Here is a 26,816-nt window from a genome sequence, read left to right on the forward strand (position 1 = left end):
TCTCCCACACACACAATGAGTTAAGGCTTGGGATTTTCAGTGCTGCTTAAGATACGTAGGTGCACAAACCCCCAAATTAGATTAATCTGAATCCCAAAGCAGCTCTGAAAAATCTGTGTTGAGGTCCCTTTTATCCTTAAGGAACTCAACAAAAAAAGAGAAAAAAGATGATGACTTCAGATGCCTGCTTTCATGTCTAGAATATTTTAGGTCCTTATGTATTTTAGTGTAGTGGTTGGATGCCTCAATAGGAACTGGGTTAACCACTTAGTTTTCCAAGACTGCTGACCACAGGGTTTAGAGCCAGGCTGATGTTTGGACAAGAGTATGACAATTTGGTGGCACTGAAGTTGATGTTAAGGCCTGAGTCTGGAAAAAGCAGAGCAGGGGGAGAGCTGGCAAAGTGTACCACCTGGTATTCTTTCAGATTACCATGTACACAAATGGACAGGAGATGTGTCAGAACCTGTCACTGCCCCTTTTCTGCTCAGCACAAACACGATTGGGTCAGACCTCTGCCAGGCTGGGTCAGAGCAGGGAGCTCTTGTGAGCTGGCTGAGTCAGATGCAGAAGTGCCAAGCAGCAGGAGATGGTCTAGGCAAGAACTAAGGGATAAAAGCTTATTACGTGGGTATGGCCAGAGGCAGGTGAGACAAAGTATTACTTTCCCTGGCAGAAGTGTTTTGACAGCTGTGGGAGCTGGGAACTGGAAGAGCAGGTAGAGCTGTGTAGGAGCTGAGGGCTGGAGCGGTAGTACCTTGGCAGGGCTGAGCCAGCTCCTACTTTCAGCAGTTCCTTATTTCACTGCCCAAAACTTCCAACCCAACCCCCTGTCCTCACCCTGCATATTCCACCTTTTCTATAAGCACTGCCTGTGAAGGGCATGGACATGAAGGTGTAATTGGTGGGAGGCTGTGGAGCAACAGACAGGGCAGTCTGGATGGCTTTGAAGCAGTAATATTGCTAACGTTGTGGCAGGAAGAAGTTTGCTACAGGCAAGTCACAAGGCCATTTGTGTTTGGATTAGTTTTCTCAGGGTGGGAATACAGGAGAGGCTAAAACTGAACATAAGGCAGAAGAAATGGTAAGCCTTGGACACAGTGTTGAGTCAAAGACTGAGTCAAGAGGGAAATCCAGGCTCAGATTGGTAAAGAAGGGACATTGGTAGTTTCTGCAAAAGCAAATGTGGAGAGATTTGGGGGATAAATCAAGCACATGCTTGGTTGCACATCATATGAGGACAGTTGTCCTGTGCTGTGATTGTGTTACCTGGTGAAGTGAGCCCTGGTCTGCCTCAGGTTAAGAGGTACATGGTGTTGGATGGATAAAGGCTACCACTGTCCTAACATGGAGGCAAACCCCAGAATCTCCCCACTAAGCATCTCCAAACAGTCACAAAGGGCTTTCTGAGTAGGTGAGGAAGTTATTCCCAGAGGCAACACACTTGCTCACTTGCTGAATTCACTTTCACATAGTATGGGGTGAGGAATGCACAAAGTTTTTGTTTTTCTGAAGATAACTAAGGAAAAGTGAGTTGTTTCAGTGGGAATTTGCAGTTTTTCAACAAACCAACAAGACCAACAATAGGATCTGAATCAGGACCGTTCTGTTTTGAAAGCTGAGCCCTAGGAACAGGAGCAGGTACATAACCAAACTGGAAATCATTACAGCTTGCATGTGTATGATTTGAAGAAGGCATTCAGGTCAGTCTCCACCCAGGAGGGATCCAAGCACACTTTGTACTGGGAAGGGAAAAGTCTGAGCCAACTATGTAATCGTTCTCCACCTTATCATTGCCCCAACATGACTAATGAGCTAGGGACAGTCTTGAGGGAATGAGGAACATGGTAGCAGCAGCAAAAACAAAGTAGGTGTTTGCAACACCTCTTGCTCTGAAAATATGCAGCAATCTACCCTGCAAAGCAGAGGAAATGGCTCTAGATTAGATGATTTTTAAAACTTTCTCTCCCAAATCAGCAGGCTTTGAAGGTCTTTTGGGGGGGTCTTTTGTTTGTGATTTTTTTGGGGCCTTGGATTGGTTTGGTTGATTGGTTGGGTGTTTTTTGTATGTGTGTGTTTTTTTGGTTTTGGTTTTCTTTTTACGTTTAGGGGCATGGAGGTGAGAGTAGAGGAGTTGTTATGTTACGTTTCAACTTGAGTCTACGATTCTTGTCTCAAGACTTGCTTTCAATTTTTTGTAGCAGACCTAGAAGTCAAAATGAGATTAGTTTTGTAACCAAAGTTGCAGGTTGTGTACATCATGTGCCTACTATATACACATGGCCCCATCATTTAGTGCTTTGAAGACCAGGTCTGAACTAGGTAGATTTGTGTGTGCAATCTGCAGGGCAGGGACATGGTATATCTGCCAGGCATCAGTGCTCCTCATCTTTCTTTTCACGCGGTAGACAGATACCACAGGTCAGAGGTGAAGAACCTTCTATCCAGTTATTTATAAAGTGCCTTTTGACAGAGCTGTGAGTGAGAACTTGGCTGTGTTGGCAGTGACCAGAGCAAAAAAGCTCTTGCTTTCAGGAACACTAAATTAACTGCAAAATAAATAAATAAAATGAAGAGCTCTCTCTCGTTATTGTGCTGCAGGCATCAATTATTATATGCTGCTGTACTGCAGAGTCCTTATCTCTCCCTCCAGATTGTGTAAATCAGAACTCCTGTTGCTGACACCCCGAGAGTGTTCTCATCTGTCAGAGATTTAGCTGCTCTTTTCTTGTATGTTTTCCTAGAGAGTGATTTTTTATTTTTACTTTAACCCTCAGCACACTCATCATTCATGGCTTACACACTCAGGAAATAAAGGGCCAAGGAGGGATGCTCCAAGGTCTTTTGTTGCTGTTGATGAACGTTTCTTTCTGTCCTTAGTGAGAGGATCTCTGTCAAAGGCAGATGCTTTAGCCATGCTAAATACATGATGCTTTATGCAGTGTAAGAGTCAGGGCTCACAGACGGTTTTCTCCCTCTCTTCCTGATCCAGCTGCAGTCATCAGTCTTCACACACACCCCCTCTTGCACTGTGGCATTTAATATTACTCCTTTAATGGGCTTAATGATTTTTCCACTTCTGAAACATGAATCAAACATACAAATTGCTCTCAAAGGTACGTGGAAAAAGCTGTGATTTTATTTAACTTCAGTGACTCACAGAGAATCAGTGCTACCTCAGCCAGAGGCAGCAGAAGCAGATCCCAGGAGTGGTGGTGATCCATCTCAGCAGACAGTGGATTTGGAGATTCCTCAGTGCTTTGCCTCGTTTAAATACACTTTTTCCATCCATGTTGATGACTTACTGTGGTGATGGGGCCAAAAAATCTCCCCCTTAGCAAGGGGCATTGTGCAAAGAAGTCTCTTGTGGAGGATGGACTTTAATCTGGTAACTCACACTCTGCTTGTGTGAGTACATACTTTTATGATGTTTATTATTATTCTTCCCTTGTGTCTCTCTTGACCTAGTTAAACTTTATGTCATTCTCTAAAGTCATTCCAGTGCATTTCCCTCCCTTAGCCATCATGCTTATGTCATTAGTAACCTATCTGTGGAAACTGTCAACAAGGAAGCAGTCAAGTTTTGAGGAAAAAATTATAGTGCCTTGTCTTCAGTTAGACTATGGTAACTATTTGAGTAAAAACCTCCAGATTTTGTTTGCAGCAAAGCTGTAGCTTTGGTTTGGTTCTTCCTTTTGGCAAAGGTCCTGAGTAAACCAAATCGCTGTATGTATTTGCACCCATTTTTAATGCCTGTGAAACAGAGATGTCCTCAATCAACGGAACAGAAAGAAACTTTATGAAGAGCTCAAACAAAATAAATGCAACATGTTAGAGGCTGCAGAGGCATCATCATCCCTGATGCATTGTGGATGGGCTTGCTTTTGGTGTGTCCCCAGCTCTTTAGGGAACCAGAAGCAGAGATGAGAAGAGAGGCGTCCCTGCCTAGGGCAGGGAGATTGAAGTAGATGGTGTCTAAGGTCCCTTCCAACCTAACCCATTCTGTGTCCACAAACAATCTGAATTATGGTATAGACATTTAAAAGTGTAAATGGCTTTTGAGCTGGTGGTGAAGGACTACCAAAAATTAAAAGGTGCCTAGCTCTATTACAAGTGTTATGACAGCTAAATGACACACATGAAAGCTCAGTGGAGGTTTGTTTGCATACACTGTATATACCTGTGTATGTACACATCACTCTAAATACGAGGAGAAGTGTTTACTGTATCTGTGTGCCATAAAGATCCTGGATTGAAATATTCTGCTCCAATCAGTGCAAACTAACAGTGTGGGGGAAAAAAAGACCTAACCCTTTTTGTCATTCTTGAATCTTTTAGAGACAGATTCAAATCACTGTTTTGTGCCCAGAAAATATTAGTCTCAGAAAATGGAGGGTCACCAAATCCAATTCCCTTTTATGGTGATTTTGATTCAGCAGTATTTAGCTTTCAAACTTCCTTAAAAATCCAAACAAAGCACCCATCATTTTAGCACAACTTCAGAGAGCAGTTCTGAAGCTTCCTAGCAACAACTGCTTAATTATCTCTGCAGGCTGCTGTTCTTGCTTTAAGCATCAGCTGTAAGCATCTGTCACCAACTCAAATACTCAGTGCCGTAATTCCTGGGCCAGTTTCTGCGGCTCAGCAGGAGCAACACATTTTGCATAGAGAGTGGAGTTTGTCTTGAAGATCTGCAGAACCTCAGACAAATTTGAGACCACTGTCTACAGTAGCAGTTGTTTCTGGGATGCACCACATACACCTCAGGAAAGCTGCTAGAATTAAGTGAAGGCTGTACAAGAAGAAATAAGCCAAAGGATTTTTGCTGTCCTTACAGATCGTATGTACCACTTTTGTTATCCTGCAGAACCATTTATTAAAATGTCCAAGTGCAACAGAAGAAAGATAGCTTATTATTTCAGGTGATAGCAGGCGACCAGGGGACACTTGAATTGCTTTGCCACAGATTTATTGGATGAACTATGTCCAAGTCAATCGGGTCGAGGTACTAAGAGATGTTTAGGTGCTTGAATACTGTTGATACCAAGACAAATTAGATTCCCTGCTCTTGTTCAGGTGCCCACCTAGTCTGCCTCTACTTGTCAGATGTGTCCTGTTCCATTTCCTTGCTCGTTTTTCATAGGATGATTGGGAGAAAAGATTGTGAGGCAGCTGCTTCGGTGGTAAACAGCCATTTAGAAGCTATGTGTGCTTTCCCTGATAGATTTATATTGATGTAGCAGGAGATTGCAACGCCACAGGTAAAACTGGGCTGAATTATAGTAGATGAGGATGTAGCTACTTTTCCTTACTGATTTAATCTTTTGCTTTAGAATCTATTTTGTTGGGGGGTTGTGTTGGTTGGTAGTTGGATTTTTTTTTTGGAGGGGGAGTTGTATTTTTTTCCCCATGGTGTTGGTTGGTTGGTTTTTGGTGTTTGGTGTTTTGTTTTGCTTGGGTTGGGCTGGTTTAGTTTGGGTTGTGTGGGTATTTTTTTCCCTCTTTTTAAAATTATACCTCTAGTGCTATGCTTAGAAGATTATTTTCAGAATGCAGATGGTGAGAACTCAGAGACATTTCTATTATGGAACAGAGAGTATATACTCAAGAAGTGCCATGACACCAACCTTAGAGATGGTGCAAGTGCACTGCAAGAGAGGACCTGCCTTTCCTATATAAAAGTGTGTTGACATTGAAGCTCAGCAAAGGTATTTGTAGACCTGTCAGCATGGTCTGGCTCATACAATTAAATACTTGTCAATGTGTCCTGCTGTCACCTCATCAAACTTCAGCATTTCCTGATAACTGCTAATTTCCATATAGCATTGAATTAGCTGGATTCTGCAGCTGAAAACATGGATAAAAGTGGAGGAATGATTTAGATGCAAGAAGTCAGCAGAGTCAGCTGTCTGTAATATAACCTGGAAACACAATACAGCTTAGAAATAGGCTTGCGTGGCCTGAAGGATATAGATAGTATCTTTTATCTCTGTCAGATATAGGCCAGAGCAGCAAAGTTCAGGTCTAGTTTTGGATCACTGAACTAGTTCAATAATATTCAGCAGGAATATGACCCCACCAGGTACCCCATCTGTTTTGGAGGTTTTGGAGATCTGCTTCTCTTGCACACTCCTTTCCCCATCAGACAAATTTACACCAGAGTGAATTGCAGAACTGGGTCTAGGTCTACCATCCACACAACTGGAGGATGCAAACTGGAAAACCATAGAGAACATTTCCTGCCTTTCCAGTTTAGGCTGCAGCAATGGAAGACTCAGTTCTGTTATGGGATGATTTCATGATTGTATTTATTTTTATTATGGGCTTTTATTAGTGGCTTTTAAGGCACCAGTACAGTGTGGGGTAGTGTACAAACACACAGGAAGAAATAGCTTGAAGAAGGCAGAGGGGAAAGAAGGGTTAGAAAGAGATGAAAGATACTCCAAGACAGAGAGGATGCCAAGGTTTGAGGGTTAGGTGATTTGTGTATGGAGCAGTGCATGAGACTGTGGTGGAGGACACTTGGAGTTCCCACCTCTAGCACTAGAGATACTGGACATTTCATGCTTCTGATGTTTTGATTTTTGCCTATCTCCCTTTACATGCCACACCTTCCATTTGTTTTTCAAAATTTCAATTACGAACTTCAATTTCTTCTCATCTTGCCTTTACCTTATTTACATCCAGGATAGTCTGTGCTTCTCTGAGGGCTGACATGCCCTGGCTTAAACTGGAGCTGCCCTGGGGATGATTTTATATTTAGTAGCTCCTTATGAGCTGCTCTCATTTAAAGCAGCCCAGACTGCCTGAAACAATATTTACTGCAGAAATCTCTCTTGCCTCTCCTGATTGCAGCATAATGATAAAGCTGAGCTTTGGAAGCAGCCAGGGCCTTACCCAAAGTGTGCCTGGGTAGCAGAGCCTAGCAGAGCACCGTTTCTAGCCCTTTAATACCATCGGAGTAATCCACAAGACCTGTGGTGAGGGATGAAATTCTGTCCCACAGTATCTGTTGGCAGGAGAGCACAGCTATCAGCTTGTAGCGTATGTGTCTACAAAAGGCCCAATCAAGTGCAACCTCTGATATCCTCCCTTCGTACTTTGGGGTTCTTTTCTGCATTTATTACAAGTTGGCCCCTTCTTAGTGGCATATTGATTTGGAGGGCCTGAGAGAAAGGCATCTTCTGCCAGACTGGTACAAGCACAAAACCACCTGGCATCTCCCACTCTTTGGGTGTCAGCTTTGTAACAGGGAGCTCTCAGAAATGCACTTCTTCGATTTTATACAAAGCACCTGGCTTTAGTATCCAGATCACAGTATCACAGTATCATCAGGGTTGGAAGAGACCTCACAGATCATCAAGTCCAACCCTTTACTACAGAGCTCAAGGGTAGACCATGGCACCAAGTTGCTTTGATGGGATCATTTCTCCCCGCGTCAGGTCCTTGTGATAACGACAGAGTGAATCTCTGACCTGCAGTTTTCTTCTTTCCAATGGAAAAGGCAGCAGCGAAGGTTCATGGGACCAAAAAAGCCCTACAGCTTTCCCCCCAAATGCCCCACGGGGCTGTGGTCTGAAGCAGACAGCCCAGTCCCTTTAAAATGGTCCCTGCTTAGAGCCTGTGATGCTTTAAGTATGACAGCGTGTGGGCGGATAGCAGTGTATCAGATGGAGCAGTGTCTCAGCTCTAAGCATCTTGAGCCTGCAGCATAAAGAAACGGCGCAGTAGTGCCTGATGGAGAGCAGCCTTCCTGGAACATTCGGCTGGAGCAGCAACATGGTAGCACAGACTCGGGTCTCTCTAGATTGTGTTCCTGGAAAAGCTGTTCAATGATTGATAAAGGTCGCACTGACATCACCAAAAGACAACAAGGCTCTTGCTTGCCTTTAATAATTTCTTACTCAGCAGATCTTTCACTTACAGCTCAGCAGAATCAGCATTGCAGACACATCAGCTGAAACACACTCTGCATGCTGCAAATACAGAGAGGTGACTGCCCAGCTTTTTCATTTGCAAGCCAGAAAGAAATATGGAGCCAGCAACCCAGGTCGAATCTGCAAAATGGTAACTGTCACGATGGAGTTGGCACCACCCAGTTTTCTTCCCTACTGATAACATTTGGGCCTTGTTCATTGTTCAGAGCTGCTCTTGAGTTCCTCCTCCCCCACTTATCACATATGCTGGAAAGGAGGATTTCCCAATAAAGCCAAAGAGAAGGGGCTGATACTAATGCTCCAGATCTAATTCAATTCAACAAGCACTACTCTAGCTAGTAAAGCTGCTGCCGTTTTATTCAAAGTATAGTGCTGACAGCTTATGCAGGGAGGAGCATTAACCCTTTTTGTTCCAGGTATGAGGTTTAATATTCCAAGATAACTGTTTTAATTAGAGAGAAAGCTTTAAAGCCTAAATGTCCCTCTGAGTTCTAGGACTGTGCCCTGTAGAATCAGCAGCAAGTGGGAAACAGGGTCAAGCTTTGGAGGAACTCTCATGTGATCCTGCCACTCTTAAACCTATGCCCATAGCAAGTTTGGACCAGAAGCTGAACCGACATCTAAAATAAATCTATGAGAAGAGTCTGTTTTAAAACCTGTTTTATTGTTCAGAGACATTTCTGATGGTAGTGGCTGCGATTCCCCTAACAGGATCACCGCCTGTGAAGCAAGGAGGCTCATGACTGAGGCTCATTAGAAAATGGCCGAGAGAGACTCTTGTATCAGCAGATCAGACAAGGCTTCCCAACAGTTTGAAAATGTGAGACCCCAACTTCCCAGAAATTCCAGGCGGTGCTGCAAACTCAAAACTGTGCACGCTTGGGTCAGCCTGGTTATGGAGTGTCCCAGGTCTCTGCAGCCTCAGAAGCCGTCAAACCAACTGCTTTCCACTTGCACACCGCTTGACAACATGCATGTTTAAGGAACCTGTTTACCCTGCAAAGGCAAACAGCCGGGCTCCATTTCCACAATTACTCCTGTGTTGGAGGTAGGTGCAAACACCAGGTTGCCAGCACTGCTGCATCACAGATGCAAATAATTTTCATCAGTGCGAGGGCCCGGATCATACCACCATGGCAACCAATCTAAAATAGAAACAACAGCCCAGCTCCCTTGCTGAAATAAAGGCACAGCACCCAAGGATCTGGTTCCATCTTCCTCCAACAGACAATACCAGCTTTGAGCATTTGTGTTGTCTGTGATTTTATCGTCTCTTGCCTTAGAACATCTCAACATGCTGTTTGCAGTTTATGTGCAATAAATACTAACAGAATGAAGCCATCCCTGCGGCGCTAGCAGCAGTCAGAAAGCAGCATGGTGGATAAAGCAAGTTCCTGCCAACTTCTGTATCTCTCTAGTGATGGAATCTCTGAGTCCCATGCGAAGAAGTCAGCCCAGTTTTTCCCTTGAAAATCTATAAAAAGAATAAACAACAAACCATTAAGGTTGGAAAGATGAAGTGCTGAATCATGCCTCCCACGCTTTAGAACTCGTGTTCCACTGAGCATAATTATTTCACACTTGCTACAGAAATCTTGGAGCAGTCTTTTCCAAAAATATTCATGGGGAGAGTTGAAAAAAAGAAAGTTTTGATGAGCAATCCAACGTGGGGACAATAGTTCTGGTCAAGTACCTTCCAATCTTATATGGACTTATCTCATAGGAATGGGATTTTATTTGGCTCCAAGCATCTTCAAGCAAACCTTGAAACTGCAGTAAGAGCAGTACAGTATGACTGAGCATAAAGAAACCACAGGAAAATGTTAGGCATTGTTAAGCATTTAAACTATTGTCTTATGTGTAGCTGTAACAAGGTAAAAATAGATTAAAACACCACTAGATCTCTTTCTCCCTTGTGGCAGCTAGCATGCCCTTCTCAGTCAGTGGGTGTAGAAATGGGAAACTACTTTTTGCTTTTGCTTGTGTACTGGGGATGGGGCACTACTATTAACAACAATAACAGTAACAATTAAAAAATGCTAACACAGCAAACCCAGGAAGGGCAGGTACTAAGTACTCTGCAGCTCTTAAGTCTGAGAAGGAACTTCAGTGTTCTGGCATTATTTTCCCCTGTGCCATTCTTATCTGGCAGGTAGTATCAGTTGCCAGAAACTGTGGGTTTATTCTGTACTTTGTATTCTAATATAAATGAAGCTGAATACTTGTCATAGTCCTTTGGGCAGGGCTCCTTACTGCTGCAGAGTTTAATATTGAGATTGGCAACACTGAGTTAGCTGATGTAATCCCTTCCATTACAGATATTTACAGCACGCCATATTACAATACAAAGGCAGAGATTTAGAGACGAGAAAGATGTGACAAGCCCAAAAAGCCAACACATTGAAAACTGAGGCTGGCACTGCAGGGGGCTGTTCTCATTGTACATTCAAAAAAGAAAAAAGAAGATGTCTTTTAACACTATTAAGAGCATATGTGATGCAAAATTCAGATCAGGCATAAAGCAAACAGCATCTCTGATGGCAAACTAAGTCCCTATTGTATGCACTGCATCTGACTGTGGCTCTGTCTTTAACACTAGCCAGTGACTCGCAATCACCAGCGCGTATTGTCCAAAATTACTCCTAGGTTTCCCTATTCTTTGGCCAAACATCATAAACCTTGGCTTATTGTAACACAGGGGTAAGGTGCAGGATAGAGGAGTGTTTGTTCCTCTTTCTAGCAGCCTCTTTATACTCCCATAGTAGCTCAGGAGCTGACGCAGTGATCTGTGAGTTATTATTACAAGGCAGAAAACTGTGCAGCTTATTTATGCTTTTGAAGTCCTGGATATTTCCTTCTTGAATTTCCTGCTTACCTCTAAGTCTCATCAGGCCTCATCAAGCAGCTCTTTTAGATTTGAGGGTAGAAGCTGAGTGACTCCCTACCTGTTTAAGAGCCCATTTCTTTCCTGCAGCTCTCCTGGAGGATCTGCAGCCTCCATTGTGCAGCATCAGCATTTTCATTGGTCTTAATGGAGCCTCGTTTCATGGAAGACACCGGAAAGGCTTTGTGTGTAACTGAGGGAATTCTATTACAAATCATTGAGGAGATGTACACCCCACACTGCTTGGTGCTTGTGAGCTGAAGTGAAAAATACATTGATTATGTGGCACCAATTCAGTGCTGTGCTTCTGCTAGAGATGGGCCCAACCCAAGAGCTAGTTACCCTGAATTTCTTAAAGCTTAAGGGAGGTTGGAGCTAAAGTGTTTAACTGAACAGTTCAATTTTGTGTTTAATTTTATTCACCATGGAAGTGGCAAAATTTGCTTTTTGAAACAAATGTTGTTTGCTATACCACTAAATCAGGTTCTTGCCTTCTGTACAGGCCTAGAGGTACTGTTGGTAAAAATAACGATGCTTTGCCAGTATGTCACCTAATGTGATTTCTTCCCCATTCCTGACCTCTGCAATGCTTGCATTTTAGACAGTTTTATACACTTATTGATTACCTGATGTACTGTTGTAATTTCTAGGAAGTAAGAACATAGCCCTTAAATCACCCAGGCTCTGAAATGTTTTAATTTCCTCAAGTAAATACAGCATGTTTTGCCAGGAATTTTAAACATATGATAAATGGATCTGATTGTACTTTTGCATAAGTCTTGTCTAACTCCTTTCCCTTCAGTGAAATCACTCCTAATTAGCATTGAGAATCAGGTCCAGAATATGGGCAGGGGAGTGGGTTAATGCCATTTTTTTCTGACACTGAGTGCTTTAAAAGCACTCTGAGACTGTAACCCATTACCATTTCTCAGCAAGTGCCCTCTGAGAGGAACGGGAAGGATTCAAGTATTTTTAACCACTAAGTTACATCAAGTCTTTCACAAAACAGTAGAAACGTGGACATTTCTAGCTACTGGCTGTTTGGTGATCGTGTAAACTGATGGTCTGAGGCACTGGTGAACAAGTGTCCATGCTACAACTACTGCTGTTTGTCGAGTTAGCTCCCTTGCCGGCAATCTGAAAAGAGGACAAAAGGAGCATGGGTCTGGTTCTCTCCCCAGGCTTTGCAAGTTTTCCTGCCAATCAGGAAGAAAAGGGTTTCATAAAAAGTCTTGACAGAAGTGTATTATATGCCACATCCACAATTGTCATACTCCGGCAGCTAAATAGGAAGGCTGATGTTCTCTAACAACCCAGTCAAACTCCCACACTGGAGATGACTGCCACAAGTTCGAAGCACTCCCAAAATAGGGCTGTATTTTCACAGTGGTAATTGAGAGCCATAACTTGCCACCAGCAAGGCTCTGTAGGTGGAAGCAACAGCAGAGACAGTACTATCAACAGAGCTGAGGCCTCTTACCAGGCTGCTATCTAATTTTATTATAGTATATGTACTGTAATCCTATCAGTGTATAGCCTTTCTTTAGTGGATGTCTCCTGTACACAGTTATGGGACCATCCTTTGCCAGAGTGAAAAGAACCCTAGGGAGCTAAGAAAAAGACTTTGTCCTTATGACTGTCCTAAGCCCTGGTTCAGGAAGATGTTCATATTCAGAACAATGCTTAAGCTTTATGGACACTGCTGAATCATACTGGCTTCACTGAGCTGCTGACAAGAAAAAAAGCTTCAGGCAGGTGGTTTCTTCCCTTTGAAAGAACTAAAAAGATTGCTTAGTGCTACCACTATTAAGGAAAGCCTTAAACCAACATTGAGCACTCATTAGCTCAGAATAGTTAAATGGAAGTTAAATAAGGAGAAGCTAAACAGAGCAATATCCTCAGTCAGTGTGAGCAGTAAGTGGTGTTCTTTTAGAGCTATGGGGCCAGAAAGACTGAATCAAAGAACACTTGTGGGTCACATTCTTATCTGGTGCACTGCCACCTCAATCAAATAACGACAGAGTGGCACTGTGGCAATTGCTGTTGAGGATCAGAATCTGCATTTAGCTATTCTGTCTCTCAAGTTCTAAAGGCAGCATGTTTCAAGTCTAAGAGGAAAGAGAGAGCAAATAGCACAATTTATTGCTGCAGATTATTTTTATGCCTGTGTGTGCCATTTAAGAGAATAATCTGTAAATGACTTATTATCAAGAAAAGTTATTTGTTTGCACTAATCAAGCCTTAAACTTGCAGGCATAATATGGAACTAATTATTTTTAACTAACTAATCAACATGTTTCATTCATAAGTTGGGATTTATCAATACAGCACATGAAAGGAGAGAACATATTATTATTTCAATTTAGATAATATGCAAAAAGCACTGTGTTTGTAATGACCTGCTTTCACTGAATATAATCAAGCTCCAAAGCTCTATTACAGGCTGGAAATAGCAGCAGCTTACTTTAATGAGATTTCTGGCTCTGGGCCCCAGCTGTTCTACGCAAGGCTCTCCCTTTGCTCTATGACCTACCAATATGTGCTGTCACCAGTAATGAGACAGGACCTATTTCCTAACATGGGGAAAAATTGGAAAGCATGAGTTCATTCTACCCTGTCAGTGGAAACACACCCTCTTTCCCCTGCAAGGCAGAAGGAGGGGAACACTGAATATGCAACATCCCTCCACTCCCATGCTAGTGGAAATATGACATGAAATCTGTAAGGTAGAGAACTCAAAGGTAAGGCCAAAACTCTCTCCTTAACTTGCCCCCTTAGCACATACAAAACCAAAATTCATTAGGCACATACAGAGTATGTCTCTCCCCTGTGAAGTACCCCAGCAGAGGACTTTACATTATCTCTAAGGCAAGGAGAAGGAGGAAGAAAACAGTCTTAGGCTCTGAATTTTATGGATTTTGTGGAATTATGCTCATCACAGAGCTGTGTTGGGAATGTGCCAGGAGCCAAAGAGCTGCACTTAATTTGCCTAAAATGGAGCAGATTACCACTGCTCTCCTTTTTAATAACGGAGATGCAGCCTGGAGACTATAAACTCCAGCAAGCAATGCTCTAAAATGGGCCAAACAGCAGAGGTGCTGCACTGGAGACAGAGCATCACACTCTGCGATCTCTGAGGGCTTGGTCCTGAGATGCTGCAGTCAGCAGTACTGTGACTACTGGGTGGAAAAAAAGACCAACCTGATCTTGGTCCCTCTGAAATGGACTCTTAATATTGTTCTCTTTGCCTTTTTTTATTATTATATCTCACACTTTTCAGAAATTCCATTCTTGAAAAGGTTTGACTAGCTAACATTTGAGGGGTTTAGTGCAATTTTTATCCTTACATTACCACTTGGATTCATTAACATTTTGCAAATGAATCTGGGTTTGGTTGGTTATCTTTTCTTTCTTTCTTTCTTTCTTTCTTTCTTTTTCTTTCTTTCTTTGGACAAGAAGCCAGTGTTTTTTTTCCCTGAATAGCAATGTTAAGTATTTCAGGAATCTAAAATCCACAAACTATTTCTGTGCCCTGAATACAAACCTCTTTGGAAAAAGCCAATGAACATTTTAGTCAGAAAATTGGAAGGTGTGTGCTTAATGCACTTTGAAATTAAATGATTTGGTGCTTTTCAATTTGTCTTTTTGCCCTTCCCAAATACCCAAAGGCACTAGCCCACTTTGTAAATGAATAGGCTATGAAATCTTATTTTGAGAAATGAAGGTGTCACTGAGTTACAGTAAAAATTATACTTAGCACCAGTGCACTTGGTAAGCCCTGACTAATTGGCCCTTGCAACAGCCCTGATGCATTCCTCCTTTGTTAGTAGGAATTAAATAGCCAGTTATTTTATTTTAGAGGTGTGTGTGGGGTAAAACAACCTCCACATCCCAAGAGACTGAGTAGCTAAGTCTCCATAGCACAAAGACCTTCTTTCCCATTAACTGCACTGAATGACTACTGCCTTCCAGATGTCCCTTGGAGAATGGGTGGGTGCCCATGGAGAGGCTGTCTTGGCAGTCCTGGGGCTAGATCACCCACTATGCTCAGGCTCAGCCTCCCAAATAGGCACCCTGGCTGTGTTGACAGTCTTACTGCATTCATAGAATCATAGAATGGTCCAGGCTGGAAGCAACCTCCAAAAGTCATCTGGTCCAACCTCCCATGCCATCAGCAGGGACATCTTCAATTAAATCAGGTTTCCCAGAGTCCCATTGAGCCTCACCTTGAGTACCTCCAGGGAAAAGGCCTCAACCACCTCCCTGGACAACCTGTTTCAGTGTTCCACCAGTGTTCATGGCAGACCAGCCTGTCTTCAAAGGGTTTGGGGGCATCCCTTAGAATACAAACAAGAGGGGTACCTCCCTCTTGCTTCCCTCATTGATACAATGCTGTGATGCAGTCGTGATCAGATTTAGGAATGTGAAGCTTCAGACATGCCATCTTAGCACAGAGGTACACGAGGCTCTCTGCTAGAGCTTGCAGTGGGCAGACATGCCCCTTGTGTGCTCTTTTTCCTGCTGCAATTTAAAAGATAACATTATAAAGTTAGCTTTCAAATTTGTATTTTACAGTTTTGTTTCTTTGTGCCATTTTTTGTCCACTCTGAGGAATCACTAAGACGCATCATCAGATTTTGAAGCCCAGTGGTATGAAGACCACTGCCTGCCCAACACTACCTATTTTCTCTTGTAAATCCTTTATGTATTTATTGTATTTCACATGAGCCATGGAAACTAGAGGCATTTTTGCAGTGTCAGGTGATTCTAAAGTACATTCCATACAAAGAATTAGGCTGGAGGACACAGTTGTATGTAATATTGTTCATTAATATTACATAATTATGGCACACAAAATAGTTCTTTGGGCAGTGATAAGGACTTTTTTTTCATAAAGATTAAAGACTCCAAAGCAATGGGTTCCATTAAAGAGTTGCTTAACATATCAGTGTATATCAATATATTGTACCTTCATCTAGCTGCAGAAAAATGACAAAGCCATCTCAGCCAAATGAAGCCATTAGCATGTATAACCTGTTTTCAGTGTTATAAACTCGTACTTTGATATCGCAATGACCGAGCTGAGATAAGATCTAACAAACAGCAGTTGCAGCTGCATCAGCACAAAAAAAGAACTGTTGGATTTTCTCTGCAGCCCAAAGAACATTTTCTGCAGTCTTTGAAAACTGCTCTGAAATAATAAAAACCAATCTCTATGTGTAGGCTAATATTACCTACTGACAGCTTGCCTAAAGTTTTTAGCTCAGCCTTCTTGGAGCAATTGTTCAGGACAAAATGCCGATGCAGCTTTTCAAGTCTGTTAGTTGCCTTTATTACCATTGAGCATGAGCAAGTGTTGTGTCTAATGTGATACACTGGACATAAAGTAATGTAGAGGAACACCTGAACGACTAATAATCCCCTAAACAATCCTTTTGAATTCTAGTATAGCCTAATACACCTTTCCTGAAGTCCCTGTGCTGCAAGTAGAGTGTTAACTTTTACTTTTGATTTGATGTACTAAAGTGTGTTAATATGCTGCAGACTGCTCATAGAATCATAGAATCAACCAGGTTGGAAGACACCTCCAAGATCATCCAGTCCAACCTAGCACCCAGCCCTAGCCAATCAACTAGACCATGGCACTAAGTGCCTCATCCAGGCTTTGCTTGATTGCCTCCAGGGACAGCGACTCCACCATCTCCCTGGGCAGCCCATTCCAATGCCAATCTCTCTCTCTGTGAAGAACTTCTTCCTAACATCCAGCCTATACCTCCCCTGACACAACTTGAGACTCTGTCTCTTTGTTCTGTTGCTGGTTGCCTGGGAGAAGAGACCAATCCCCACCTGGCTAAAGCCTCCCTTCAGGTAGTTGTATGGTCAAGACACAACAGCCATGATTAATATAAAACTGGGGATCTGGAAAGCCCAATAGGGCTTTGGACATTGAAGAGAAACCAGGTCTTGTTGCAGTTTTTGATACATAGGATAGAGTTGATTATACTTTTCCTACCAAAAAAACCCCAAAAGTTTCTTATCCTCTTTATGTTCCTTTTTTTTTTTTTTTTTAAGGCAGAAGACTTCACATGCACAGCAGTGAGTGTACAGCACTGAGACTTGGATTCTCAGTTTCCCCACCAGCAGTGTGAGTTAGGAGCATCAGTCTGATCTTTCTGTAATCAGCAGCATGTGCAGTGTTACTGTTTGAAGGTTGTGTGTTGAGTCACTGAGGGTTCACCTTTCTCTGCAGATGACACCGTGACAGCTGCGCTCAGCAGATGCATGAGAGCTGACAGGCCTTTGATTTTAAAAAAAGAGGATTGCTGGCAAGGCATTTTCCATAAGGAGTTCCTTCTAAGATCTCTAAGTCATTTCACTTCTTAGCTCAATAGGACCTTGATTTGATAACACTCAGGGTATATCACAAACCACACATCTGCTCTGCCAGAGTCTCACAGGATGTGGAGTGTGACTGAGCTGGAAAGGCTGCTTCTTGGAGATTCCATTTTCTTTTCAGCATTAGTTTATCTGTGAGCTAATCCACTACATTATCATTAATGATTCCACATCTTGCGGGTCATATGACCTTACTCAGACTATGCAGTCTACCCATCTGACAATGTAGTTTTGGTTTGCCCTGAAGATTTTCCACTTTGCTGTGTTGCACTGGGTAAGGCTGAATGGGTGCTACAAGCCCAAGCAAACCACGGATCTCAGGACACTTTCTGACTGAGTAAAAGTGAGCAAGCTGATTTTTCTACAACAGTTCACCCATCCCCAATTTGTCCTGTGATCTGAGTCATGGTCAAGCACTTATTGGGGGATGTGTTATGGTGAGACTGCCAGAATAAATGCAGGCTAAGAAATCTAATCCTCAGAGGAGAGCAGTATGTTCCCACTTGTGATTTAGTCTTGCGGTGAAGAGGTTGTCAAGGGGTTTGTGATCCAGGAGATTGATTCTGGAAGGAGCCTGCTTAGTGCACAGTGCCATTGACAGTCATCAGCTAAAGCTGCCTAATGATGTCAGCTAGAGTGGCCAGGGGAATCCTCTCATCTAAGGTAGCCAGAAGAGTTAAATTGCTTCCAGAAATGAATCCCTTAGATGCTGATAGTGATTAGTGGAAGGTACCATAATGACTAAAAGTACTTCAAGTGTCATTCAGTCTGAAACCCCTTTCAGTTGAAACATGTTAGATACATCAAGACTGAGCTGCAGCTACCAATTCAGTGGATGTGGAAGCAAATCTGGCCACTGAATGTCACATCACTGTATGTGAGCAAACACCACTGACAAAACTCTCCCCTTCTCACTGAAAATATTCTTGGGTATTTATTGGTGAGGTAAAAGGGAAAGTAGAACTCAAGTCCTAAATTAGTTAGATTCACATTACTTTGTTACCCAAGGGTTTGATTCTTTTTTTTCCTAATTGTTTGGATTTTGGTTTCAAGTTTCATCCAAAATTTACGTGATGGCATAAGCTACAGGAAGAATCATTGTGTCACTTGCTACATGACAACGGGTTAATTAGACTGTACAGAGACTTTAGCTTATGACTTTAGTGACTTAAAAAAAGTCTTCCTTGCACCATCAGTGATCTGTTGAATCAGTACAATAAGAAAGGTTTCAGGAATGTTTGCCACTGCTTTAGTGTGTCATAATGAAAAGCAACAACATCCTAATCACTCCATGGAAACTAGCTTGGTTTTGCAGTGTTAAACAGCTGCAAAAGGAAGATTCTCTTTTGGAGAAGAAAGTGGCAAATGACATTTTGTTGCTGTTAAAAGCAATTGCATTTAAAATGGACAAATTGCACAACTAATCATGTAGTTGATTTGATGATTAGTTTCAGAAGAAGAAAAAATGTGTGGCTAATAATAATAATAATAATTGGCTTTCATGCATTCCAAATACAGCTCAGACACATTATTTGATGATTCCTTTATGTTACCCAGCCATAAAAATGGCAATTTCCTCATAGGTTGTTAAATGCACTTATTTATAGACACTACTGACTTTATTCAGTGATTTATTTTTCTTTGGACCTGATGCAATGACTACAATCCCTGTCTATTATTCAGGCTTTTTTTCCCTCAAAGAGATTGGATAAAATGACACAAATCCTGCTGGGCAGCTGATAACATCAGAATGTCAGCCATTAAGAAACTTCCCATGATTTCAGCAAGCAAACCAAGTTTGTCAAGCAAAGTGATTAAAGTCAGAATTTGGAGGTTCTGATCATATCACTCTGGTTGATCTGCATCTACCCTAATGCATTGCAAGGGTGCGCCTGAAATTAAATTAAGGCCATCTACTCAGTCTTTCACAAACTATTCATGCAACAGCAATCTAATGCTGGAGCCAGCTCCATAGCTTCTTGAGAGAAGTTCTTGATAGCCCTGAATCTGATGATGACAATAATAACAGTATGGCTAGAAAAATACAGATGAAAACAATAGTCTCAGATGGGCTCACACAGGTTGCAACCAGTAAACAAAAGGGGACATTGTAACCCAGTAATTACATGTTCACAAGTGATGTTTCCACCGATGTTAACAAGTCCATTTTCACACATGGAAATGAGGTATACAGAATTATGAAGGGAAAAAATAAGATTATTTAGTACAACTACTGAAAAATAGGAGGTTTGGCAAAAGGATCTGTATCACCCACATGCGGAGTCAGGTGACTGATAGGCTGGAAAGAGTCTTGGAGGAAGTTGTGGACACTGCACTACTAAAGGAAAATTATTCAGGGAATGTTTCCTTTTCCTCTTGATTTTTCTGCTGGTGTATCTGCAAATAACTATTTTATTGTCATTATTTTTCTGTACTTAATTTTGAGCTGTATTTGCATATTGGAATGTGTAGACGTACAAAAAGAGCACTCATTCCAGAAATGAAGTATTTTACAAAATGGAACTGTAGAAGACCACGTTCTGATGCTTGGCCTTGAATAATCGACCTGCTTGGCAAGAAAAAACTTTAAACCATGTATCAGTTTTGGCCCTATGGCTATGCCCTTGGATCACATAAATGTATATACAAAACCAAACCCCAATCAGATGTGCAATGTGTGGTGCTATCCACCTGCTAAGTGCCACTGAGGTAAAACTGCAATTTCACTTTGTGCACCTGGCAGCAGCCCTCTGCTTTGCTTTGCTATGTGTGATGAAGTAATACTAACCAAATAAAAGCTATATAGAATACATGCTGGATTAATGTCATGCACTGCTTAGCTTCCTGTACTATGCATTCACTTTCAAGCCAAAATCCCCTAAAATATCTTAGAAACTAGGGCCCTTATATTAGTTACTGGGACGGAATTTCTCCCTGGAGCAACCCTGTCCTGAGGTACCACACACACTAAGCCAGTTTTACACCAGACTGAGGTGAAGGCGTGGTGCTGCAGGAGGCACTACTTAAGGCACAAGAAAGTTCAAGATATCAGAGTAATTTTACAAAGAGCCTCTCTTCCCTCACCATTCCAGCTCTGAGAGATGTACTTCAGTGACAACGTATCTCTGCAATCCCCCTCCCCATAAACACCTCTATTTATAGTGCTTAATATGCTGTAATAGCTTCATCCATCATCCTGAAATATGAGACTTGCTGGTTGTCTCAGCTCAAACTTGCTGTCCTTTCACTGACAAATAGGGCTGAAAGTCAGGGAAAAAACCCTCTTCAGCCCACATGATAGGTAGCAGTTCCCCTTGTACTGGATGGGGAAGACTTGGCTGGCACAGTGCAGGCCCTGCAGCAGAAACCATCCCTGAACAGCTCTGATTTACTACCCATTTAAAATCATAGAATCATGTGGGTTGGAAAAGACCTTCAAGATCATCAAGTCCAACCATTCTTTAACTATCAAGTCTGCTGCTGAACCGCATCCCTCAGTACCACCTCTCTTCATCTTTTAAACACTTCCAAGGCTGGGGACTCAACCACCTCCCTGAGGAGCCTATTCCAGTGTTTGATAACCCTTCCAGTGAATAAGTTTTTCCTCATATGCACCCTAAAGCTTCCTGACGCAAGATGAGGCCATTTCCTTTTGTCCTATCACTTGTTCCTAGGGTCACTGACCCCCACCTTACTCCAATCTCCTTTCAGGTAGTTGCAGAGAGCCTCCTTTTCTCCAGACTGCACAGCCCCGGTTCCCTCAGCTGTGCTTCCTGAGACTTGTTCTCCAGACCCTTCACCAGCTTTGCTGCCCTTCTCTGGACCTGCTCCAGCCCCTCAATGTCTTTCTTGTCGTGGGTGACCCCTAAACCAAATGCAGTACTCAAGCTGTGGCCTCAACAGCGCTGAGTATTTATTTGCCCCTTTCTGTTTGTATCTTTCACTAATTAGTTTTTGCCTTTTTTCCCGCCTAAACCACGAAGCTGTTTAGGACAAAGTCTTTGAAACACCCAACTGAACTGGAGTTTACAGAGACTTCCAGAATGGCAATCTGGGAGAACTCCCTGAGTTACTCATTTCTAACGTGAACCTCTGTCACTGCATTCCCGTCCCATGTTTCAAGCACTGAAATCGAACAGCTCTGCTTTGGTGGTATTTTCTCTGCGTGAGCTGCCCTCAGAACCTTTTGGGACATTCCTGTGATCATTTTCAGCTCCAGAAGTAAGGTGAATGTGGCAGCCCAGGCCTGAGGCACTTAAGGCAGCCCTAGTGGCCTCAGCTCTCGAGTGCAGAGAAGTGTTGCAAACAGGCAGCGTTTCGGGTAGGCTTTATTTTCAGACACCAGCCATGAAACTATAGCAGAGAACGACTGCCAAAGGTCACCGGCTTCAAGTACTGCCGGAGAGCCCTGCGCAGCGGAGGGTGACCTGCCCTCCTCAAAGATGGCCGCAGCAAAAGCAACCGCGCTCCTCGGTCCAAGATGGCCGCCCCGCCACCATCCTCTGCCCTCTGCCCGTATCTAAGATGCCCACCAAACCGCGGGCGACGTGCCCAAAACAAAGGTGGCCGCTCCGCCGGGGTTCCCTGCCCCTACCAAACATGGCGGCGAAAGGCGGCCGCCGGCGGGCGGGGCGGGGAGCCGGGCCCGGGGGCGGGGAGGGGGCGCGCCCGCCGCCGAACCGGAAGTGCCGCGCTGCCTCCTCCAGCTGGTTGTCATTTCGTGCGGCAGCTCGGTCTTGAGGAGACGGGGCTCGGCAGCGGCCGGGTGGGGAGGAGGGAGGCACCGGCTGCGGCACCGAGGCAGGAAGCGGCGGCCGCTGGGGGGGTGGGGGGAGGGGAAGGAGGCAGGAAAAAAGAGAAAAAGAGGCAAAACAAGGCGGCGGCAGCAGCGGAGGCTTCGCGCTGAGGACCCGTCGCGGCCAGGCTCGCCGGCTACCGAAGCGCCTCCCGACTCCCCGGAGCCGGTGTCGCGGCAGCCCTCCCCCATCTCCTCTCGCTTTCGCCTGCGTAGCCTCCTCCCTCCTTCCACCTCCCGGTAGCAGCGTCCCCCGCGGCGACCCTCCCGGTGCCCGGCCGGTTTACATGAGGGGGAAGGAAGCCTGCCTGGAGCCTAGAAGACGCGTAGCAGGGGAAGGACTGCTCCGAGGAGCCGCCGCCGAGACCGGACCCCGCGCTCGGTTAGTCCGCCGGGCCCCCCCCTGCCCTGCGCCCAGCGGCCGAGACCCTGTCCCGTAATCTCTGGGCGATTTGGGAGAACCGGTTAAACACCTTCCATGGGGGAGAGAGGAGCCCGGCCCCCCGCCGCCTGCACCTTCCCCTCCCTGCCGGAGGCTGCTCCTCTCCTGAGGTAAAAAAAATCCTCCTGTCTTCCCCGACACCAGGACTCTTGCGAGGGAGGGGGGACACCGTGGGGGGCACCCCTCAGAGCCGGGGCCTGGCGAGCAGAGCCTGCCCGCGCCGCCCGCCCCTGCCCCGCTGGATGCCGAGTCCCTGAGGAGGAAAAACACAGACACGCATATCCACCCGGCCTTCAGCCAGGGGCTCGCTCGTCTGCAGGGAACCCACGGATCTCGGTGGAAGGAGGCGAGCCCCGCACCAGAAATCTCCCACCCAGCAGCAGTGAGAGCAAGAAAACCTCCTTCCCCTTCCTCCTGCACAACTCGCAATCCCCTCCCTTCCTATTTCCCCAACGCTGAATGCTGATTTCTGAGATGAAAATCTTCCTCTTTGGACAGCCAGGACTCATATGAAGGACACGCAAATATCGGATCATAAATAAGAAGCGAGTCTGGCGAGCTCAGAAACCCAGCCCAAAAGGAGCAGCATCAAGAATCCACCCTTCTGCACAACTCACTCCCCACCCAACACACAGAGAATACTAATTTCCTGAGATAAGATCTTACCCCTTTAAACAACCGCACACGCGCATACACACAGAGTGTACTTAGTACTAAATATAATAGGTTAAACCCAGCAGCACGGGAAAAAGCCTCTTCTGCAACTCACTGCCCCTTTTCACCCTTCTGAATGCTGAGATCCTGAGGTAAATTTTCCCCTTACCCACAGCAAAGACTCTTTTTGAACAGGACACAAATATATATTAGATTATAGAGATGTATTAAATTATTCCAGATTTAAATCTATTTTTTGCTGCCAAGGGGTCGGGGGGACCAGACGTCATTGTAATTTATTTTTTTTTCCTCCCCTCTTAACTCATTTATGGGCGAGTCGAGGCTGCTGAGGAAGAAAAAAACAGGATAGTTAGAATCTCTTTATTCCCCAGAAGCTTTTTCTCTCATTGCTGTGCATTTCCTTTAGAAAAAAAAAAAGGAAACCTCTTATTTTGTGAACCAAAGATTTATTTTCCCTTCCTCCTGGCCAAAGGAAGGAAATGGACACAAACTGACACATTCAAACAAGTTGAAGAGATCTATCTTTTGCAGAAAAACACCCCAGTCTTTATCCAAATCCGAAAGAAACAGTGTGGAGGGGGAAACTGGAATATCTAGCTAAAAGCAGGATACTTTGTAATCTCACCTCAGAAGAGGACAAGGTAAACACTAAACATCAACTTGTTCTTACAGGGAGGATTCAAACCCTAAATATAATAAATGGGGGATTACGGGTTTGGAGTGTTAGTGCAAAACAACACTGGAAATAAGTCAGCTTTTCCAGTCAGGTTTCATCCCCATCTGCAGCCTCCGCACCATCATCAGAATGCAACCCCCAGCCCTGCTGCTTTTATAAATAATAACACAGCTGCCAATGGCAGTAGTGCTGGGTCAGCTTGGCTCTTTCCTGCTCCAGCTGCCCATAATATTCAGGATGAGATTCTGGGGTCAGAAAAATCTAAAACTCAGCAACAGGAAAAGCAGGAGTCTCTAGAAAAACAGCAGCTTTCCCCTGGTCAAAGTCAGGAAGCAGGCATGCTCTCTGAACCTGAGAAAACTAAACCTGAAGAAAACCAGGGTGACAACTCTTCAGAGAACGGCAATGGCAAGGAGAAAATGAGAATAGAATCGCCGGTGTTAACAGGATTTGATTATCAAGAAGCTTCGGGGCTAGGTACTTCGACGCAGCCCTTGACATCCACTGCATCTTCTCTGACTGGTTTTAGTAACTGGTCTGCAGCTATAGCCCCTTCTTCTTCTACAATAATTAATGAAGATGCAAGTTTTTTTCACCAGGGAGGGGTCCCTACTGCCTCAGCTAATAATGGTGCTCTGCTGTTTCAGAATTTTCCACATCATGTCAGCCCTGGCTTTGGTGGTAGCTTTTCTCCCCAGATTGGACCCCTCTCTCAACACCACCCTCATCACCCTCATTTTCAGCATCATCACAATCAGCATCAGCAACAGAGGAGGTCTCCTGCAAGCCCTCATCCACCTCCATTCACACATAGAAATGCTGCTTTTAATCAGTTGCCTCATTTGGCTAATAATCTTAACAAGCCACCTTCTCCATGGAGCAGCTACCAAAGTCCATCGCCTACACCATCTTCATGGAGCCCTGGTGGCGGTGGATACGGTGGGTGGGGTGGGTCCCAAGGTCGAGACCACCGCAGAGGACTGAATGGAGGGATCACACCCTTGAATTCCATCTCGCCCTTAAAGAAGAATTTTGCAAGTAATCATATCCAGTTGCAGAAATATGCTCGACCCAGCTCAGCCTTTGCTCCAAAATCGTGGATGGAAGACAGTTTGAATAGAACTGACAACATTTTTCCTTTTCAGGTGAGCACTCCCTGTTCTATCCATAACTAAAATAACACCTAAGAGCATTCAAATGCTCTAGGAAGGGTTGGGTCTTTGGGCTGTACAGTCTGATTGTATGGCTTCTGTGCACTCAACTCATTAAAATACGTGGCTAATTTGAAATGCCATAGTGTGAATTCTGCTCTGAGCTGTGAAACGTGGGTATTTTTCCTAATGGTGGCTGTGCAGATAGAGGCTGCCCACCAGACAGCTGTATTGGTCAGTTTCCTTCAGCTCAATACTTAGATCCAGAAAGAGCTGATGAGCAAATTTAATCACAAGTGGCAAGTCTATCTACAAAAAGGAGTTAAGGAAGTATGGAAGATCTGAGGCCTTCTAAAGTATTTGAGCATGTACCACATCTAAGAAAGATCATATTTCGGTTTAGAGCATCATATGGGCATGTAGTGCCGCATGGTTTTTGTTGCATGTTTTGGAAGCTTTGATTAATTGATTTTTTTTTTTATATGGTGATAATCAGGGCAGTTTGCTTTCTTCAGTAATGGCAACACGTTTTGGTTACAGGCCATTAAATCATCACCAAAAATAGATGTGGATGAGTGTCAGGTGGTGGTCTCTTGTGTTTTAATATGGCTTTATCCTGGCAGAGGCAGGTTGTCTGGCAGTTCAGTCTCTCCTTCTAGGCTGTCTTCTTACAAATCTGAAAAGAACTGTAGAGTGTTGAACCCAGTGTAAATTAAGCCAGAAAGTACTCTTCATCTAACCACTAGTTAAATCTAACTTGTATGTGTGTGTGCCTTTTGTAAACTCCTTTAGGGTGAATTCAAGCACTCGAGCTCTTCTGCATTTAGAGGATTGTTGTTCAAGGTCTTCAAAGGAGGGCAAAAGTAAAAATTTCAAAACGATTGCACTGTTAGCCATGCTGTAAGAACTGGGGTGACCTACTTTGAAATAATTTGAAAGCTCTGTAGATAAAACACGCACATTATGTTTCATAAACCATCCTAAAGAAACAGAAATACTGTTCATAATGCCACTATATAGTTAATAATGGCATTGCAGATTCAGACACAGAACAGTACAGTTCTCCTTTGTGAACTGTTCGGTTTGCAGGGCCTGCCTATGCAGCCTTCTGACAGCACAGCAGCTGCTGGCAACAGCTTTCCATTAGAGACCTTTTTTTTCTGCTGCAGAGCTGCTAGCTGGTTCAATATCAGGTAGAGCTTTTGTGAATTTAGAATGTATGGTAATAATTGATTTTCATGTCATGATTTGTAATTAATATAATGAACCTGTGTCCAGTACACTGAACGTCTATACTTGGAAACCATTAGAAAAAGGGACACAGCTGGGGTCGGTCTTTTTTCAGCCTCACTGCAAAGAGACTTGGCTCACAGTTTAATTCGTTCTGTACCCTGACACATAGCTGATGTTCAGAGTGACAGAATGAGATCAAGTGTGTCCTTGATGCTGTGTATAAGCCCCAAATACATATGTAGTGATAGAAACGTGCTTGGTTAGACATCAAGGAAATTTCAGGAAATGGGCAAAGTCATCCTTGACTTCTGGGTTGTGTTCCAAAAGTAAACTATCAGACACATGCATTTTGATCATGGTAGAGAAATAATTTTTGTGTAGCATGTTGGGTCTGTTTACATAAACACTAGGATGAAGCTGTACATGTCAAGACCAAGTCTGACACTGCTTCATGCCAAGAAAAGTGAAGTGTTGGAGTGCTTTCCAGTTTGCCACTATCACTTCTGTGAAGAAAAGGGCAGGGCAGCAAAACAGGACTTAAGCACTGCAGACCTGGATGGATGCTGATTAATTTTGAAGCCATCTTGGCAGCAGCTTTTTCTAACTCTTCTTGTATAAAATCTTTAT

At 43.7% G+C, this 26,816-nt stretch overlaps 2 protein-coding genes across 3 annotated transcripts in view; both read left to right on the top strand.

Annotated features, from left to right (window-relative positions):
• The first annotated feature begins 21,697 nt into the window (after positions 1 to 21,697).
• LOC135185482 (WAS/WASL-interacting protein family member 1-like) lies at positions 21,698 to 23,551 on the top strand. Its single transcript, XM_064162250.1, has 3 exons — positions 21,698 to 21,902; positions 21,959 to 22,394; positions 22,599 to 23,551. Exons 1-3 carry the CDS (start codon positions 21,698 to 21,700, stop codon positions 22,918 to 22,920), a joined length of 963 nt encoding a protein of 320 aa, XP_064018320.1. The 3' UTR covers positions 22,921 to 23,551.
• Positions 23,552 to 23,653: 102 nt separating this feature from the next.
• The window catches only part of CPEB4 (cytoplasmic polyadenylation element binding protein 4), a 43,443-nt gene continuing 40,280 nt past the window's right edge, over positions 23,654 to 26,816 (top strand). For both annotated transcript variants that reach the window (XM_064161842.1, XM_064161843.1), the window contains exon 1: positions 23,654 to 24,950. In XM_064161842.1, coding sequence (XP_064017912.1) covers positions 23,829 to 24,950 — 1,122 coding nt within the window. In that variant the 5' untranslated portion in view covers positions 23,654 to 23,828. The remainder of the gene's footprint in view (positions 24,951 to 26,816) is intronic.

This window comes from Pogoniulus pusillus, chromosome 22 (assembly GCF_015220805.1).
Source record: "Pogoniulus pusillus isolate bPogPus1 chromosome 22, bPogPus1.pri, whole genome shotgun sequence".
Lineage (NCBI taxonomy): Eukaryota > Metazoa > Chordata > Aves > Piciformes > Lybiidae > Pogoniulus > Pogoniulus pusillus.